The 20133-nt window shown below is 42.6% G+C and overlaps 1 protein-coding gene across 17 annotated transcripts in view; it reads left to right on the forward strand.

Annotated features, from left to right (window-relative positions):
• Nucleotides 1-16150, forward strand: part of nfasca (neurofascin homolog (chicken) a) — a 65713-nt gene extending 49563 nt beyond the window's left edge. For 5 of the 17 annotated variants that reach the window (XM_077003999.1, XM_077004007.1, XM_077004045.1 and 2 more), the window contains 8 exons: nt 207-380; nt 1268-1285; nt 3034-3288; nt 3757-3876; nt 7149-7298; nt 8673-8804; nt 10076-10145; nt 14195-16150. In XM_077003999.1, coding sequence (XP_076860114.1) covers nt 207-380; nt 1268-1285; nt 3034-3288; nt 3757-3876; nt 7149-7298; nt 8673-8804; nt 10076-10145; nt 14195-14423 — 1148 coding nt within the window. In that variant the 3' untranslated portion in view covers nt 14424-16150. Of the gene's footprint in view, nt 1-206; nt 381-1267; nt 1315-3033; nt 3289-3756; nt 3877-7148; nt 7299-8672; nt 8805-10075; nt 10146-10311; nt 12771-13078; nt 13097-13493; nt 13539-14194 lie in introns of those variants that run through there. The other 12 variants (XM_077004101.1, XM_077004112.1, XM_077004138.1 and 9 more) reach the window with 10 other exon arrangements.
• The last annotated feature ends 3983 nt before the right edge of the window (nt 16151-20133 follow it).

A 20133-nucleotide genomic window follows, 5' to 3' on the forward strand; every position in this document is an offset into this window, starting at 1 on the left:
GCTAACACAGTCCTCATCAACATACTAAACCCCGATATGTTAGACTATGGTTAGAGCTAAGCTGTTTAGGCAGGAAACTGTCAGGGGAAAAAGTGGACAACCTAAACTGGCTGACTTCACAAATTAAATGTCTACACAAGAGCCTGACTATAATTAACTAATAACTCAGTTGTGGGCACCCTCATGTTTCATGGTCTCCTGTATAGTTAACGGAACAGAGGTGGGCAGTCCTCAGGTTCTCAGCTTCTTCCCCAACGTGACGGACTACACCATCCAGATACCCGACCGCTTCACTCGCTACAAGTTCTACCTGACGGCTCGGACCCAGGTCGGATCTGGAGACTTCTACGTGGAGGAGTCGCCTTACTCCACCAATGAGGGTGAGAAGCCGCACGTGAGCACATGTCTGTAAAGCACCATATACTCCGTCATGTGTGGAATGGCGCGCGTTTGTACTCGGTCACGTTTACTCGGACATCGTGAGTGTTTGTTGTCAGTAAACCTCTGCAGTTTTGCTTTCGTGAGGCAGAGCGACGTAGCTCAACATTCAGGCTACGTAGCAGCGTTTAATCACAGCCTACTAATTACAGGTGAGGGCATGACTCTTGTTTTTTTCAATCACGCACCGGGAGTCCAGAGAAGCAGAAGCAAAGCTTTCTGTTCTCATAGCCTTGGTCATTAAAATGGACAAACCCATCCTGAAACAAGGCTGGATTAGACTTTAGTAGCTGTGAATGGCCTCTGCAGTAGTCATGGAATTGAGTCCAGTGTTTTGTTTAAGTAGGGAATTAGGTGAGAATAGGAAAAGCTTCTCCCCTGAGAAATGTTCCTGCTCTGAGAAATGTTCTCGCACTGAACAGAAGGACCTTTTGTAATACCGAAGTGGCACGAAGACTGCCCTCTCCCTGGAATCTGACGTTATCTTCAAGCAATTCTGGGTCAGACTGGGCTAGTCATCAGTGTTTACCGCTGCTAGGAGCGGCAAGTTTATCAGTCACTGAGAGCACAATCACCCAGTGTTCTTGTCTGTGTTCTTGTCAGTCATTTCTGTCTTCTATGTAAGAGTTCTCCCTTTCTCTTTCTCACTGTGCCTTTCCCCTTTGCTGTTGTATGGTTCTAACTATTTCCTCTCTCAGCTTCTTAACTTGGTGTGGTTTCTCAGTATGCTCTGACTTGTCGTTTGCTTCTTCCTTTACTTTCCTGTCTGTCTGTCTGTCTCTCTGCCTGTCTGTCCATTCCTGTCTCTCTCTCTCCCTCGGTGTGAAAGAAGACTTGATCACTTCAGGTACTGCCTCTGCAGGTGTACGTAATGAGGTGTGGCCTGCTTGCTTGCCTGTCTGTCTGTTTCTCTGCCTGTCTCTTCCTCCACCTGTCTGTCTTCTCCACTGAACCAGTACAGTTAAGTGATAAGAGCCCATGTCACAATATAGGAATCAGGGAATGAAAAAAGCTGGTCACTTGATTTGATAAGATGGGAATGTGTTTACTGGGCTCAGTTATGAACTGTGCTGGTCACCAGTCTGTTGGTCTACCCATGCGTCTTTGTGTATATCAGTGTGTGCTTTCAGGGATGGGACACAATGACTGGTGTTACTGTTAAATGACCATATGCTCATTTAGACAAAGGCTCTCCAATGACTTTGAATTTACTTGACTGTTAATCATTTTTTCACATATTGTAGTTTGTATATGTTTATCTGTTGGCTCTTTTAGAGGTTAATAAGATATAATCAGCAATGAGTGTTTTGTTTCATTTCTTGACCTCCGATCCCTGATGGCACTTTGCCGATCTTGCTAGGGCGTCATTCCTGTCACATGCCATGTTTGGCCAATCCCAGCATGCTTTGCTCATTCCACACTTAAGCATGCAGGCGACTGATGTCTTAGCAGAGTTTAACTTTTGTTTCTTAAATATTTGAAAAAGAGAAATACCCATGGTAACCCCTGTTGCCTGGCAACAACGTATATAAGAGTCGGTAAAAAAAAAAAAAACGATGGGGTGGACGTGGGTGCATAGCAGGGCATCAGAATGCAGTCATCACAGCAACCTTAGAGGAGTATTAGAGATTGATGCTCTGTTGAGGCACATGAAGATGCTGCTCACATTTCATTTGCTGCTTTTACCATTTACCATTCGAATGCATGCACACCTGCAGCCTTTCCTTGATGTATTTTTGGGCTGGCCTGTTTTGTGGTTGGCTATGCCATTTGTCACTCAAATGGACACTACAGGTAAGAGTGCACTGAGCTGCTTGCTGATTGGCCATCTGGAACTGATAGCCAATCTTTCCCAGATCTTCTAGAAAGCATCTCCACCAGCCTGCCATTTCTGCTATGACAAGATTTACAGTCCCGGAGGTTGGAAGGGCATTAGCTTGGTCACACCCTTTGTGACTAAATAGTGTTTAAAGCCCTGATGCCTGTTCTAGTCTGCCACACACATTCATATTGTACCTGTCTATTGGTTCTGGTGGGATGCTGGTATGTCCTTTGCTGACGCCTACTGTTGCGGGCTGCTGTGCATGAATTAAAGAAAGTAAAGCTATGGTCCTGTGGAGTCTCTATTTTTAAGGACTTCAATTGAAAATCTGCAGGTATAAAACTATTGTCTTGTAATTATTCCCAAAATGTAATTATTAAAAGTTTAAACAAAATGCTCTCTTTGTGCATAACTACGATACAGTTAATGGTGGTGGATGTGATCCTGGTGATGGATTTCCCACAATCCCATTTGTTCTTAAGCGATATCTTAGGTGAATGGATATTTACAACAGATGACCACATGGTGGCAGTGCTGTATCAGTCCATGCAATACTTGAGCATCCAAGATAATATTACTCTTGAGTAGTCTGTCAGAACATGATGGTTGATCATCACTCACTTTCTTTCAGGAGACCCTTGTGTTAACGTTACGGTTGTGGGAATTTCATCCAACCTGGCAGTGGATTGTCCTCTATTTGTCTCTATCCTTGTATCAATGGTACTGCTGACTACGCTTGCCTTTGCTTAACAACTACTCTGTTCCTCTCTCAGTGATTGACTCGACAGATGCCTTGGTGTTCGTAACTCCGCCTCCTTCTCCCCCAACTACCGTCCCGAGTACAACACTTAGTACCTCAACAACTACTACCACAGCCCCTACCACCGCTGCCACCCCCACTACTGCTCCAACTACTACAAGCACAACTACAACTACAGCTACAGCTACAACCACCACCACTACTGTCTCCACCACAACCCTACCCACCCCGCCTTTCACCACCAAGAGGGTGGATATGAACATGCTGGGTATTTTCTCAGACATCAGTACAATGTCACTGTGACACTACAGCTAAGTTAAATAACAGTGGTAGCACAGGGAGCTGAGAGGGGCCACTTCTGTTGATGTATTCATATGGCATAGAGGCCTTTTCTAGTTAAAGTGTCCATTTTTGACAAGAGGTTTGAGTGATGCTTGGCCTATGGCCCCTAGCAGACACTTCCCCCTTCAAGGTTGACATTGATAGGAATTTGTATTGACAGTACCATCCAATTAGCTTCCTATTGTTTTACAAGATTAAAAGACTGTCACTAGAGAATTTGATTATGAGGATTATAGGATCCTCAGATGGATAAGAGAAGAGCATTACTACAACAGCAGTAAGGTCTTGGGTCTCTAACGAGATGATGTAGTAAGTATTAGTCCTTGTTGTTTCTCCTGCAGTGCCTGTTGTGAGATTTTGTGAAATGTACTCCTTTCTCACCTGTTCTGCTTAGCCCCGAACATAAAGATCTGGAATCTGACGGTGGATGCTAACAGTTACTATGCTAACGTCAGCTGGAAGCACAACTTCCCTGCTGACAGCAGCGAGTTTATGCTAGAGTACACACTGGACAGTAAGACCCAGACACCTTTGCCAAGAGCTTATGAAAGGAACGGTTGTCCTTTCCGTGGGGCCTGCTGTGGACCCAAACTGTCCCAAGTTAAGAGACCACCCTCGACAGTGCGCATTTACATGGAGAATTTCGCTGGAGTTTTCTGGACAGATTTGTGCTTGACAGCACAACAGCATAATCCCAGACTTCACCGAGAATCCTAGTCTCTGTGACCCTGTGATAAACAGTGTGATAAATATTGCACTGAACATCACTCAACTATGAGCTCTGCTACTCTACAAGCTGTTCCTGTCTCTTTGATATGATGAGACTGATAGATATTCTTCCCAGACGCTTTCCAAAAGAACAAAGGGCCACTACGTTGTTTTATCTAGCTCCTCTGAGGAAGGAGACAAGCCTGCCATGGTCTCTCCTGTGGGGTTTGGTTTGGTGTCCTCAGTAGTCCTTCACGTTCCCTTCAGCAAGCTCCTGTTCGCGCTCGTGGCTTGCAGGAACAGGGAGAGATTCGAGTAAATTCATGAAAGGGTGAGAGCAACCGAGAGGAAGACAAGGAGGAGGAAGGGCTGAGAGAGACAGAGACAGAAAACAAGTTTTGAGTTTCTTGTTTGGCATAAGTTAATTTTTAAATGTTGAGTGTGGATAAAAATTACCTGTGGAACAAGTACAGCCATCATTACGCCACAGGCCAACAGATTACCACTCAAAACATTTTTGAGTTCTCATACCTCCTACACCTTTACTGTGTGGGAAAAACCATAATACTTTCACCTCAAGTAAAGTACTTTCAGGTAAATGCTATATTCTGTTCATGCATCTCCTTTGAATGCCACTAGCTTATGACATGTTATTAAAGCACATTTATGTTACATAACCACAAAGTCACAATGCTTCTACATAGCACTGACAGTATATCGAAAAGGTAATAGAAACACTTACAGAAGCACTTCGCATCGACTAGTCGACGGTTCACAGCAATCCCTCCCTCTCTCTCTCTTTCTCTGTCTCTCTCCCTCTCATCTTTCATACCTGTATGTTTCTTCTCACTGTTGGATCTGATCATCCCCCGCGCCATGTGCCTTTTATGTTAATGTCTCTTCGTCGGCCTGTTCCACTGGTCATGGCTCACAGACCGCGGGCTGCACAAACCCTGCCGCTGCTGACGCTTATCTCCAGCTAATGCTGCTGCTCCTCTGCTCCTGATCAACAGATACTTGAGGGGAGAGGGATAATGAGGGGGTTCATGTTTCCAGCCCAAGGTCATCTCATGGGGGCTATCATAACCACATTGCTGACCTTGAAACATGCATATGAGTCACACACACCGAGTACAGGCACGCCTGTAAGCACTTTCTTTCCATCACTTTCTCAGTGATGCTAACAAATTTGCATCAGCTGCATCACATCAAGATTCACACAGACACACACACACACACACACACACACTGGCACAGACTGTGAAGTAACCTTGGTGGAAACCTCTCCACTTACATCACAGGATATGTAATTAGATGTTATTGACTTCATCTTGCCCTCCTTCTGTCTTCCCCTCTTTGTCTCTCTCTAGGCTGTCTCCCCCTCTCCGTCTCTCTCCCTGAGCTGTCTCTGCCCAGTGAGACAGCTGGCTGCCGCATGCTCTGTGTTTTCTGCTATGCAGTGTGGTGGAGTGTGAAGGCAGATGAGAGACGCTTTATATGACGTTGCTCTAATTTGGCATTGCTCAGATGAATCTCATGAAATAGAAGGCATCCCATAGTTCTCAGCTTGAAATTGTCTCACATGCAGCCACTCATTTATCAAATGCTGCCATTCATAGCTCACCTACAGCCACTGATATCTCACATGCAGCCACTGATATCTCACATGCTGCCACTGATATCTCACTTGCAGCCACTGATATATTGCATGCAGCCTCTGATATCTCACATGTAGCCACTGATATCTCGTATGCAGCCAATGATATCTTGTATGCAGCCACTGATATATCGCATGTAGCCACTGATATCTCGTATGCAGCCACTGATATATAGCATGCAGCCTCTGATATCTCACATGTAGCCACTGATATCTCACATGCAGCCACTGATATCTCACATGCAACCACTGATATCTCACATGTAGCCACTTTCTTGGGATGCTTTTTTCTTCCCAAGTGCTATGCATTCTCTCTTCATTAATATGCACCCAGAAACAAACACATTTCAATGCAGCACATACCAGAGAAAATCATATCTTAATGCGGCATATACCAGGGCCTTGGGCATGACATATACATTCTTCTTTTCTTTTTCTTTTTCTGTTTTCATCATTCAGCATGTTTATCAGTTTAAGGATTATGTTACTTAGCGCTAAAGCTAAAGCTACAAACACATGGTCAGTACTTGATGGTGTGTGATTGTGACAGACCACAGATGGATGGGCGAATGTGCTGTCCTCCTCTTTGCTTTGTACATGTTGTAGCTTTGGCTAGCCCTTCCGCTTTCGTCATCCAGGACTGATGCTAAACACTTGGGCTGCTCGCGCAGCAGAAGCACGTGCTCGTGTGGCTGAAGCGGAGGCGGAGGGGTGGGGCGGGGTGTGGACACGCGGGCGGCGGCCGCTCTTCGCTTCAGCATGTTCCCCTAACCCTAGAGGCCTGGTAGAACGTCACTGACGTCGCGCCCACACCTTCGCACCATCACGACGGCTGTTCTCGCCCGTTTTCTCTGGAAAGGCGGTGCATTGCTCGCTTGGTGGTGTGTGCTTCCCTCTGAGATGAGGTCTGCGGATGGCTGAGACTAAGCCCACTGTTTAATTCGATCACCTCCCATTGGAAGTATTAAGTAGCGATGTAGCAGCAGAGACCCTCTTAGGTCTGGGGTTGTGGAAATCGTTTTGCTGGTTTCACGGAGTCTTTGATGTGTGCCATGCAAGGGCGGTCCAGATTTTTCGCCTGTGGTGCCATTCGCTACCACTTCACGTGGCGTCTTTCTTTTTCCATCATTTTCTCTGCAGAATTAGGCTATGCCCTCCGAGATTACACTCCCTCTGCAGTCTGTTAATGAGACTTCTTTAGGAACTTTAAACTGCCTCAGCCAGCTTCTGACAGCCTTCAGACGACTATCCCCTTACAAGCTCGCTGAGAGATATGGGGGGAGGTCACCTTGTAGTCTCAACACATCAGCATGACCCACCATCTCATGGAAGAGACGGTCACGTTGCCTGTCCACCCCGCTGTTGTTGGCGAGTCCCTCTGTCCAGGTTTGATGGACACTTGTCTTGTCTCTCCTCCCAAGGTAATAGGTCTATGAAAAATGTCCTGTTCATAAGCCAGCCCCCCATAAAGCTGGCAGGGCTGGCAGCTGGTGCCAAGTACTGGCTGCGTGTGTATTCTCAACACCACCCCAGCGTCTCCAGCGAGAACGTCACCTTCGAGACCAGCGGAGGTGAGGGCAGGCCAGATCCCAGGGGGCTTGGCCCATGATAAAAACGATGACTTAAAGTGGATTAGGACTTCAGAAATGCACCTCCAGAAAAGCATTGAGTTCCTTTTCTGCCCATTGCTGTACATAAGAATTGTTCGTATCTGTAAAAGATTTAATAAGTGCGCATCCACCCAACACACATTTAGTGTCTGTAATTACTGTGCTGCAAACAGCTGCAGTTAAAGCATTTCCACATAACAGTACATATGCTGCATCTGCATGAAATGATCTGGTACTGAAACAATGCTTCACCAGTCGAACGCTTTTCCATTAACAGTGCTGGTAGTGGTAATGGGTGACTGACGTCTTTGGAAAGTCCAATATCTTGCACATTGAGATGCTGCTAAGTCATTCCCTTTAATGGTAAAGAAGTGGTGCTATTTGCTAATAGTAATCACAGACATATGACTACTCTAAATAGAGATTTTTTGCTTTGGTCTTCCAGCCATAATGTAAAATGTCTTTGACGTTCCATGGATTAATTATGCAATTACTGTCACTTGGATTAATTAGGATATTGCTCTTAGAATATCACTCAAATCAATAAGCAAATGGACACTTTTCCTCATAACACCCGTGTTCATGGAATGATTGTCTGTCTTGGGTGTTAAACCAGATGAAATCTTGGATGAAGTCCACTGTAATAACACAGAGTGTATGATATCGATCCCCTGTCTCTCCTTCAGCCTGCTTACCCCTCTGGCATTGACATTAAACATAATGAATGTTTTTGGTTCAGAGAAGCAAAATATGTCTTCCTGGCATTATTAAAACTTATATGACAAAAGCACAGTTCCGTAACACGGACTGTGTAAATAACAATAAAAATAGACAAACGCTCACTACCGCATGAACTAATATAATCAGCAGTGCATTTGAAAAGGGACTTTAGCATAACACAACAGCTTAGCTGTTAACAAGCATGACGCAGCACAATTAATCCTGACATCAAGGCCAATCTGCACAGTGCTCCTGGAACACGACAGAGTTTGTAAGAGGTGAATGAGGGGAAGTGTGGTCTTTGCTTCCTGTGCGGGTTATTGCCTGGTAGCTCTCGAGAGAACACAGCCTCAGTGCTCTGTTCGTTATCACAAGCGTGTGACGCGATGATATGGGGTCTAATGCATTCTTCATTTTGCTGATGTGATTTTGATAAAGGGTGGTTGTCAGGGAAGGCTCTGCCTGTTGATACATGTTAAAGAATCGAATTCAGTTTTATAGTAATAAATCAAAAAATGGTTTTGTAGCAATAAAATTGAAAAAAAGAATAGTTTCATTCTCTCTTTCACTCTGTAGCATTCCCTTACATGCGTTGTTTTGTGTTTTGTCCGGTAGCCTACAGTAAGGATCAGGTGGACATCGCTACACAGGGCTGGTTCATTGGCCTCATGTGTGCTATTGCACTCCTGGTTCTCATCCTTCTCATCGTTGGCTTCATAAAGAGGAGTCGAGGAGGCAAATACCCAGGTAACAGACTGTGCTAACATGAAACACTCAGGTAACAGACTGTGCTAACATGAAACACTCAGGTAACAGACTGTGCTAACATGAAACACTCAGGTAACAGACTGTGCTAACATGAAACACTCAGGTAACAGACTGCGCTAACATGAAATACCCAGGTAACAGACTGTGCTAACATGAAACGCTCAGGTAACAGACTGTGCTAACATGAAATACCCAGGTAACAGACTGTGCTAACATGATATACCCAGGTAACAGACTGTGCTTACATTAAATATCCAGATATGTAAATATGTAAATATCCAAACTATGTTAACAATGCTAACATGAAATACCCAGGTGACAGACTGTGTTAACAATGCTAACATGAAATGCCCAGGTAACAGACTGTGATAACATGAAATACCCAGGTAACAGACTGTGCTAACATGAAACACCCAAGTAACAGACTGTGTTAACATGAAATGCCCAGGTAACAGACTGTGCTAACATGAAATACCCAGGTAACAGACTGTGCTAACATGAAACACCCAGGTAACAGACTGTGCTAACATGAAATGCCCAGGTAACAGACTGTGTAAACAGTGCTATTTGACAGTATATCGTGCAAAGTACAGCATAATCCAGTATACACTCATCAGAAATTTTATTAAAAACATCTACCTTGCACCAACATTAGTTTGGCACTTTATGTGTTGGCACCCACACCTGCGTGTATACACCAAGCTCCTAGCAACACCAACAAGGTTGTGGGAATGATTCTCAGTGAAGTCACACCATGACTTAGAAATGCACTTACAAATATATTTATATTGCTCAAGCTAGGAGTGTCTGCCAAATTCTGAAACTCTAAAAGGTCAGCCACACCCTACCCAGTTCGTTTATGACCACAAAAATGTCTGACCAGATGTTGTTTGGCCAGCAGACCATTCTTGGCAAAGCATTTCCACCGACCTTGTACTGTTGAGGGTATTGGGTGAGTTGATTGGGCAGTCATATTGCTGAGGCTTTTACATATATTATTGTCACTGCTGTGTTACAGATGGTCCACTGCACAAAATTATTGAGCAAACAGTGATACTGTGGTCAGAAAGAAATTATTGATGGTGGCATTGTATACATACTACGGTATATGTATATTCATTGAAGGTGTTTTTAATAGACTGGAGGATGAGGTTATATTGCTGTGTAGAGAGGCAATGAAGATTTAATATCATATACTCTGAATCCAATTATTCACTTATTCTACATCTCTTTGATTTTTTTTTTCTCAGTGAGAGATAAAAAAGACCTCCCTCTGGACCCCGTGGACCAGAAGGACCAGGATGGATCTTTTGATTACCAGTATGTATTGAACATCAGTATTCAGCTCTGTCTGTAATCTAAGAAAATCCACTTTAATCTTAAAGTACCCTGGGATAAATCTGTGTATAGTGTTTTGTGAGTGCTGTTTCTGTTTGACCTGTTGGTGGTGAGTGTTTTTCTGTGTTTTATTTTTTGCCTGTTGCAGGTTTTCTCTGACCCCATAGAGATATGAGGGGGGTGGGCCTTTTTCTGGCCTAATAAAACTAATTAATAACATCATAAACAAAATCTCATGTAAACAGTGGAAAAGCTTGTAAACCAACATGTTATCAAGCTTGAACTAACTTAATGCTTTTTACCATCATCCCATTAGACTGTCTAGCAAGCAAGAGCCAGATGAACGCTGTCAGCAGCAGTTGCTCAGGTAACAGTGGTTGCCATGGAGTTGACTGCTCTGCAGTGATTTTCTGCTCTGGTCAGAGAGACAGGGGCTTTACTGAGGTCAGAGCTCTGCCTCAGCCCCTGTCACTGCTAAAATAACCCCAAAATCCTCAGGTCCTGTCTCTGCTATTGTAACACCTAAACCTTCAGGTCCTGTCTCTGCTAATGTAACACCTAAACCTTCAGGTCCTGTCTCTGCTAATGTAACACCAAAAACTTCAGGTCCTGTCTCTGCTAGTGTAACACCTAAACCTTCAGGTCCTGTCTCTACTAGTGTAACACCTAAACCTCCAGGTCCTGTCTCTGCTATTGTAACACCTAAACCTCCAGGTCCTGTCTCTGCTATTGTAACACCTAAACCTTCAGGTTCTGTCTCTGCTAATGTAACACCTAAACCTTCAGGTCCTGTCTCTGCTAGTGTAACACCTAAACCTTCAGGTCCTGTCTCTGCTAGTGTAACACCTAAACCTTCAGGTCCTGTCTCTGCTATTGTAACACCTAAACCTCCAGGTCCTGTCTCTGCTATTGTAACACCTAAACCTTCAGGTTCTGTCTCTGCTAATGTAACACCTAAACCTTCAGGTCCTGTCTCTGCTAGTGTAACACCTAAACCTTCAGGTCCTGTCTCTACTAGTGTAACACCTAAACCTCCAGGTCCTGTCTCTGCTAATGTAACCCCAAAATCCCCAGTTCCTGTTTCTGCTAGTATAACATCAAATCCCTCAGTTCTTGTCTCTGCAGATGTAACACCAAACATGAAGCTTGCATATATGTAATAATATATCTAATATATAATGTCACCCCTGAATGCCTCTTTCTCCAAGTGTAACACCAAAACCTCCAGTTCCTGTCTCTACAGGTGTAACACTAATACCCTCAGTTCCTGTCAGTGTAACACCAAAACCATGTTTTCCTGTCTCTTTTAGTGTAACACCAAACATGAGTCATGCATGTATGCAGTACTTTGTGGTAACACAGACGGTCTGTATGCTGACTGGCAGCCAAGACTCTGTAGTGTGGTGCTATTCATTATAAGTAGTCTCAATAGACATCTCAATAGTCATTAATGAGATGTGCTGGTGTGTTCACTAGTGACTTCATGTCTTTTGCGATGCTTATACCACATCCACTTTTATTAACTCCTACAAATCTTACAGAACATCTAGTCATGCATATAGAAGAGTAGAGCTGTTTGAATTCATGAAACATGCATGTAGGTTTTACAGCAGCCTAATTTTTGGATGTAGGTGTACAGCTATGTTGGCATAATCTTTTTGCATTTTCACCATAATCTGTTTAGGTTATTGGATGAAAAACACACTAATAGGAGATTTAACAAAACAAAGTGGTTCGTTGTATTTCCACAAAACAAACTGTTATTACAATTTTCAATAGGTGTTTCAAATTCACCAGCACACTTTCAGTTAGTCTTAATGTGAAATCCCTGACAGAAACTAGAGACCACAAATCTGTTGTAATTGATTGGCTCACTAACGCTGAGTCTTTTATAATGGAAATCCATGTTGAATTAAGTCTTCCAAATTCACTCAATAGCTCTGGTACTAACTCCTCTGTCCATAGTTGATGTGAAATATCTCCTTCCTTTTAATGTTCACCCTTGTGACACCCCCCCACCACCACCTCCGTCACTGAAAATGGCAGATTGGTAGTTGAGGATCGATAACAGGTATTTGGTTTAATCACAGCACCTCTCTTAATCTGAGCTTTGACTCTGTCTGGGAGGGTTGAGTCAACTAAGAGGTGGAGGTACACCTGACATTCAAAAAAGATTATCTGCTTCTTCACGGGTGTCAAACACTTATTTGAACATGTCTTCATTTGAATCATTGAACTTTCATTTATAAGATATTAAACCCATCCTACTATACTATATTAGCATCCCGTCATAATGAGACCATTATGAGAAGCATTTTGCTTTCTTTAAACGATGGCCATGTTTCTTTGTTGTAGAAGCACAATTGCATTGTTTTTTTTCAGATGGTTGACATTTAACAAGTACCAACTTTCTGACACGGAGGTCAAATCAATTTCAGGAGAGTTGTGTAAAGGTTGAGGTGCCTCTAACCCGGACAGTGTCCGACACTCTTGAGATACTGTTCTGCTGAAACAGCTGTACTTGACAACAAACTATATTCAATGATCTGGTTGCCAGCTTGAAATCTACTGTTTTCTCTGAACAATAAAGGCATTGTTCTAGTCTGCTTTGTGGTCAGAAGAATGTAGGCCTGAGTGAACCAGGCTAGCAAATCGGTCTGCTTCTCTAGGTCCAGGTCATGTGGTTATGGAACACCTTAGATGTCATTAAGGTCACATTACATTCAGCAGGAGGTTTGTCATAAAGAGCAGGTCATTTATAGCAAATATGTTTTCTAGTCAATATGCAATCAACAGATACAACACAAACAGTGGCACCTCTTAGACTCCTCAGACAGAACATCTCCGATTTTCTGATCTAGTAACTGCTCTATTTTTAATCCTCTGCTGTTTTCCTTCCCTGTTGGTTTATAAAGGTCTTGGGAAAGGCACAGGTATGAAAACAGAGCTGTTGACTGCTTAGTTTTTCTTAATCCCGAGTGTACACATCTTTTGCTTTGCATTTTTGGTTTAAATCGATTAACCACACATCTTAATTAATGCCAGCTAATAACGATCTGTGTTTGAGCATGTAAAACCACTCGGACCAGACTACCACTCATTGAACAGTGGTTTCACCACATTTCTTTTACACAAGCCATTGTTTGACTGCTGGATTGACTTTAATCCATCAATTAAAACTCAAAAAAAAACAGCTTCAATTTACCAACACAACGCCTGTTAAACCTACCAACTGTAAGCATTTGTTTTCATTTTCTGGCCAAAGTTCCATTGTTTTATCAAGATTTTCTCTATTTTAACATTTCGAGGGTTTGTCACTTATTTTGACAGTTCTGCAGAAAGAATGTGATTTGCCCCTTTGCAGTATTATATACGGTAAGATATTAATCTTGTAGCTTCAGCCTGTGTCTCTCATAACTGGTGATTATGGTGATGTCTTTCTCTCTCCATTGATTCCCTAACCACATCAACACTACTGTTGTAGACTTTCTCAAACACCCTCAGTGTGAGCAGCGCGTGTGAGATTTCAGGAAGCAATTTGCATGTTGTTAATTTACTTCATTGCTACCTGAACTGCAAAGAATGATTCTGTCTAGAGTACAGAAGTGGTTTGTCAATAAACAACTTTTCCACGCTAACCCCAATCCTTTTCTCTACGTCCTTTGTGAATCTCCCAAGTCCCCCTCTTGGGATGAAAGCTTGTGTTTTTGTATTTTTTTCTTTTTTTTTGCTCTACTGTCTATTTTCTGAAGGAATCACTGTCAAGTTCTTCTTTGTGAGGAACCTGCTGAATTATAGATTCAGAGTTGGACTCTTTGGTATCCAGTGCAGAGGGTTTCCTATGTGGTTTTCTTTCAGATACTGCTGATAAAAAGTAACAAAGGAGCAGAGCAGCATAGTTTCCCATTCTGAACCCTGTTCACTTCAGTGCTCTTGTTATCGTAGTCGCAATTGGATTTCGAGGGTGCAGACAAGGAAGGGCTGTGAGGAGGGATGTTCTGATGTGCCGTTTCTGCTCCCACTCCCAACAGCAGTGACGAGGACAACAAACCCCTGCAGGGCAGCCAGACCTCTCTGGAAGGGAACGTCAAAGAGAGCGACGACAGTCTGGTGGACTACGGCGAGGGAGGGAACGGACAGTTCAACGAGGACGGGTCCTTCATAGGCCAGTACACCGTTAAGAAAGACAAGGAGGAGACGGAGGGCAACGAGAGTTCAGAGGCCACCTCACCCGTCAATGCCATCTATTCACTGGCATAGGCCCTTCCACGCCTCTGCCTCAGAGACAGCACCACACGGTGGCTGGAGGCTGCAAGTACAATTCCATTTAAGTCAATATAGATAGAAAGAGAAATATGGAAACACGTATATTTAGAACGCTGGGATGCCCAGTCCCTGTGAAGAGAGGAGGGTGAGAGGTTGAACATAAACCCCTGGGGAGCTCTGTGGGAGGTGGGGGAGTTGGGGGGAGATTCAGAACAGTGCCTGTGTCCCTGTGCCCCACACAGACTTCCGTGTGCCTTCAGGGCAGAGGGGCCCAGGGAAGATGGACAGGACGCAAGGTCGGACCTTCAGGCATTTTGTGTGGCTTTTTCTTTTGTTTCTGATCCCACTCTCACCCCCTGCCCCCGCTCTGTAGCTAGCATCAAAGAACAGGAGACACAAAGCTTTCCTGTGACATATCAACTGTGGGCCGAAAAATCTGTTGCGGGACATCAGCAGATGTGTTTATCATATTGATATTTCAGCAGCGAAAGATCCCTTTTTTTTCTCCACAAGCCAGTAGATGTGTTTAAAGAAGAAAAACAAAACAAAAAATTCACGAATGCTGTAATTGGTGCCGATGCAGTTTGCTGCTCTATGCGAAGCTATGCACTAGGTGTTACCACACTCCATATTGGGTTAGATTTGGGTGAAAAATATTCCTCGTTTTGCGTTTTCATGTTGATTTGCGCATCCCTTCCATTCGCTGCCGCTTAGAACCTTTCGCAAGTGCGTTTTCATTAGCTGCATCTATGGGATTGCCAGTTTATAGTTCTAAACTCAAGCACCATCACTTGAAAAATTATTAGAAAAGATCTTATTATGAAGCATGGTAGTCTGTTAGTGCAAGAGGCAATGAAGAGGATGAAGAGACTTTATCTCTGTGAGGGTGATACATTATCTCTATAAAATCACAACTGTTTGAGCTTTCTTTTTTTATCACCAGCACTATATATTAGACAAAAGGAAGGTGCTGAAGCGAGACCTGACACGCCCTAGTTTATGTAGTATTTATGGCTGAGTCCTCTGTTTAATGAGTCTGGGATGTGCGGGTGCAAATATAGGTGGAACACCTGTGGTACATTCATGGAAACATGCTAATAGTAATCCTGGATGGCTTTGTAAACAGAAAGTAATAGCCATGAGTTTAGTTTTAATATTGCTGAACACTTTCGTCTTCTGTTTTCAACAAAGGTTTACCTAGGAATGGTCCAGATTTTAGGATTAGGAAAATTACATCAAGAGATGTATTTAAAATATACATTTAGCAAACAATTACAGTTGAGAGAGGGGCATCAGATGTGGTGTGTTTTCATTCGCATAAAGCCGTGCAAATGTAGATGTGGTGGAAGCCAGTGCGACCGTGACCTCCTGCGCCCAGACACACCGCACCTCTTCCTCCCGCACGCACCACTACGGTTACGCCTCTGAGGACCAGTGTATGCACAACACTGTATTCATTTGAATTCATTTATAATGTTCATAGGACTAATGTATTGATGATGAATTTAATGGAAAAAAAACTACAAATTTAACAGCTTCTCTCACAAAGTCACTGAGAAGTGACTCCACAGATTGACAGTTGCATTATGAAAGCTTCTTAACATAGGGTAAATGAATGCTTTAATCAATCTATATTTAGATCCATATTTCATGGCAACAATGGGCATTTCTGCTGTAGACTAACAAAATGTAATGTCACCATTAAATGTCTTTTATCTGTTGGTTGTGCTACTGTTTTAGTATTACTGTCATTGTATTATTGTTATAATGTGTTGATATTTTAGAATTTATTTAATGTAACATCTTTTACATGATGCAGAAAGGAAATATTGTTTATTTATTTTACTCAGTTGTGGTCTTGTGTCCTCGTCCATGTAAATAATGTTTTAGGTTCTTAAAGATTTCACTTTATGTCAAAATTGGATGACAATGACCAAAATGGTAGATTTTTATTGAAACATTGTGGGAGATGGTGAGTTTAGATTGGATGTTTTATTAGATTCAGCCAGTTTGACTGGCTGAGTACTGGTCTTGGGTACTGGGTGTTTCAGTGAGGCTGGTGTGCCCTCTGATTTTAACTGTTTGTCAGTGGCATAGTTGTCCTCTCTGCAATGTTAGTTTGTTACTTCTCTCCCAGTTACCTGCAGAGAGCTGTAGGCACGAATCTTAAATTATGTAAATAGCAACTGCTGTAAAACCATAATATTGTAGCATTTCGCATCGACCTACAATGGGCGTCTTTGGAACAAATGGCAGTTTGTGAGGCAAAATGTGTTTTTTTGGCAATTCCTCTTTACACTTTGCTGCGCCTCAGTATCGTCCAATCAGACTACACAGTCATGTTCCCTCATCACGCCTTTCACCTCTGACATCAGCAGGTCCAGTTGACCACATGACAGCCCTACGGTACGGCTTAAAATCAGGTCTCAGCTTCCTGAAAGCAATGTGATGTCCTTATTAAATGCCTTGATTAAAGACATTTTTGTTCAGCTAACTCAATGAACCTCATGTTGGTCTTAATCGGTTCTGCTTCCTCCAATACCTCAAAGCAATATTCTGCATGTTTGTCTATCTCTTTTCTTGACTGTCATGTAATTTGGTACCAGAATAGACCAAAACTTTGACTGTGGCCTAAACTGGTGTTCTCAAATAACCATCCTCCAAGAGCAGACAGGGTCAGAGGAACGGCCATGCTGCCCGTGGACTCACAGACTCTTTGTGAAATAGGCCATCACACAAACACGTTCAGAGTAAAAAAGATAACGTGCGTTTCTTCCCCTGCATTGTCCCCCTCTTTGTGGAGGTGTGGCTTAGACTCTGCCTCTTTGACAACCACATTTTCTGCACTCATTGATTATTTTCCTTTTTCCACAAAGGGGAGAAGAGAAAATATTATACTGGCCACGCTCATAACAGATATTATGTGAATATGTCGATGCACCTCTACTTTTATTTTCTTAATTCAGTTTGTTACTGACTGGCAAAATGCAAACTAATCAACACATACTCTACTCAACTAGATCTGTTTTAAATAGCAAGTGTCAGAGTTGACACAGATGTGCACTTGCAGTACAGATATGCATTTCAGAATGTTACAGTTTTTATCATTTTAAATTCCTTTTGTTTTCATAAAATAATAGATCATATTTTCTGTCTGCAAATTATTATTGTTTTATTTATTTATTTAATTTTATAATTTTTTTTGAAGCACTAGTTTTGTATTAAATGCTGCATCGTTGGTGTACCAAGACAAGTTTGATTTATTGCTTATACACACAGGGTAACAGTGTTTTATGTAAATCTAGTAAAAAGAAAAAATTACATATAACCATAATCACCATGTATGCGTGTATGATGAGATGCTGCAACTGACTCTGCTAGGAAAGCCTTTCTTTACAGTAAAGCAATGTCTTTTTCTCTACCTTTGGAGTTCTCTCTTTGTTAACATTCAATGTTAATATGATCAACACAGAATCATTTTATGTATATTACATTTGACCTATTTTAGTAAAATTACTCTAAACATTTACACATTAACGTTTCTTAGCCCCAAGCCTAACCTTTAACAACACATCTATCTGATAAATGCTGTATTATCTGTATTATCAATGCATTTAACTTTTGTAATGTGAGCTATGGTACCAGTCCATGGTAGTGGTACATGGTTCTTCAGAAGTAGTTCTAGTAACCTGATCAGAGTTCCCTCTACACAGCACTGCCCATGCTGTGACTTCTGGTCTTAAAAAGCCCCTCAGGAACATGTGTTCCATCACAGAACATAATGCCAATATCAACTTGGTTTCATGATTACAGCTCTGTTGCCACCAGCAACTCTGCCTGTTTCACACATCACACACACACACACACACACACATCACACACACACACATACAGAAAACACCACATTGCGCACAGCAATAGATCTCTCTCATTGATTTATCTCCTCATCAGAAAGTCCACTGTGGTTTACACAGTGTCCATTAAAGCACACAGCTAGCATCTTTCCGTTTTCAGCCATCATGGTGCTCTCAAAGACCAGCAGAAAGACTAATAAAAGCTCTTTGGCCATAAATCTATTCTGGATTCAGCAAACAGACAGCAAGGGCAATGCGACCATATTTTATTGAAGGAAACTGAAAGGCTTAACCCCCACAAGGCTGGTAAATAATACCAACCCCCCTGCCCCACACATACAATTCACACATGCGCACACTCACACACACACACACACACACACACACATAAACACACAGACACACAGACACACACACACACACACACAAACATACATATAACACCTAAAAAGAAATGGGGCCTTTCAGACTTTTGTTACATATATATATATATATATATATATATATATATATATATATATATATATATATATATATCATAGAGACCACTAGCTAATATACCATAGCTGGTCCTAGGAGCCTCTGTCTCTCTCATTTCTACACAAGGCTCAGGAATTTTACATCCTCACATAACAGGCGGACACGGGCAAACCACACTTTCACTCAATTAATCGGAAAGAGGCGTGTATTTCTAAATGATTTTTAATTGTTGACCATTGTTCACTAATTATAAAGGAGTTGGAAGAGCTTGGCACCTGGTTACCAGACATCTGTTGCCTTGAAGCAGACCTTGTTCATGCCGTTCTAAATAATACTGCCAAGAAGCCAAAATGAAACTAATTGTGCTTTCTGGGCAGACATATGCTAATGATTTTATTACCCTGGCAATTTGTATTTCACTAGCCGAGTTCACTTTTCTAAAAAATGTAAACAGACCGGTGCGTGTGCATCGCGGATGAAATGTCAATGCAGCTGCTTTTTTCTCTTTTTCTGAAGGGCTTTTGAAAGGTAAAGCGTTTACTGAAAATGCATAACACTTGCCCACCCACCCTCTCCCATTGTTGAGAGGGTAATAGAGAGATGGAGCTGCTACATCCTGGGAAATCATACGGACAGCTTCACAAAGCAGATGCCTCCTTGCCCTTTCTCTCTTTCCCTCTTTCTCTCTTTCACCCTCTCCCTTTTTGTTAGTCTGCATTGCTCTCTCACACCATCTCGTCCTCTCTCTCTCTCTCTCTCTCTCTCTCTCTCTCTCTCTCTCTCTCTCTCTCTCTCCATCGGGGACAATTAGAATAAACACAGACAGATGTTCCTGACACAAAGTCCTGCCAGGTTGGACATTACAACCTGCCCCCCACGCCTCCACCACCACCGCCTTCATCTAACAGAGTGTGCCTGGATGTCCTGCTGCATTATAATTCAGTCCTCTCTCAATCCCAGACCCCTTTCCCAGCTAAAAGCTCCGGACCGGACAGCAGGATTACAGCCAAAAACCTGCCCCTTGTTCCCCAACAAATATGATTTATCACGCTTTTGTTGCTCCATTTCATTTTACAAATGAATCAGAGCTGCCATGCAAGCTGCTTCCTAACAGAGTGTGTATCAGGAGAGTGGACAGGGCCGTACGGCCGCTTATGTTGATTGGCGCTCAACCTTTTACCTAATGAGTGTGTGTGTGTCCGCTGCAGTTTTATAAGGCCACAGCATTCTAAAACAGTGTATGGTAAAAGGCTTGTTGAGCGAGTGATGAAGACTATAAAACTTCTTAGGAGTGTTTGCACTGCAGAAGGCATAGTATTAGCTCTTAAGTGTACTAATACCATGTACTGCAATTGGAGCGTTGGGCTATG

Source organism: Brachyhypopomus gauderio, chromosome 1, assembly GCF_052324685.1.
Source record: "Brachyhypopomus gauderio isolate BG-103 chromosome 1, BGAUD_0.2, whole genome shotgun sequence".
In the NCBI taxonomy this organism is placed as follows: Eukaryota; Metazoa; Chordata; class Actinopteri; order Gymnotiformes; family Hypopomidae; genus Brachyhypopomus; species Brachyhypopomus gauderio.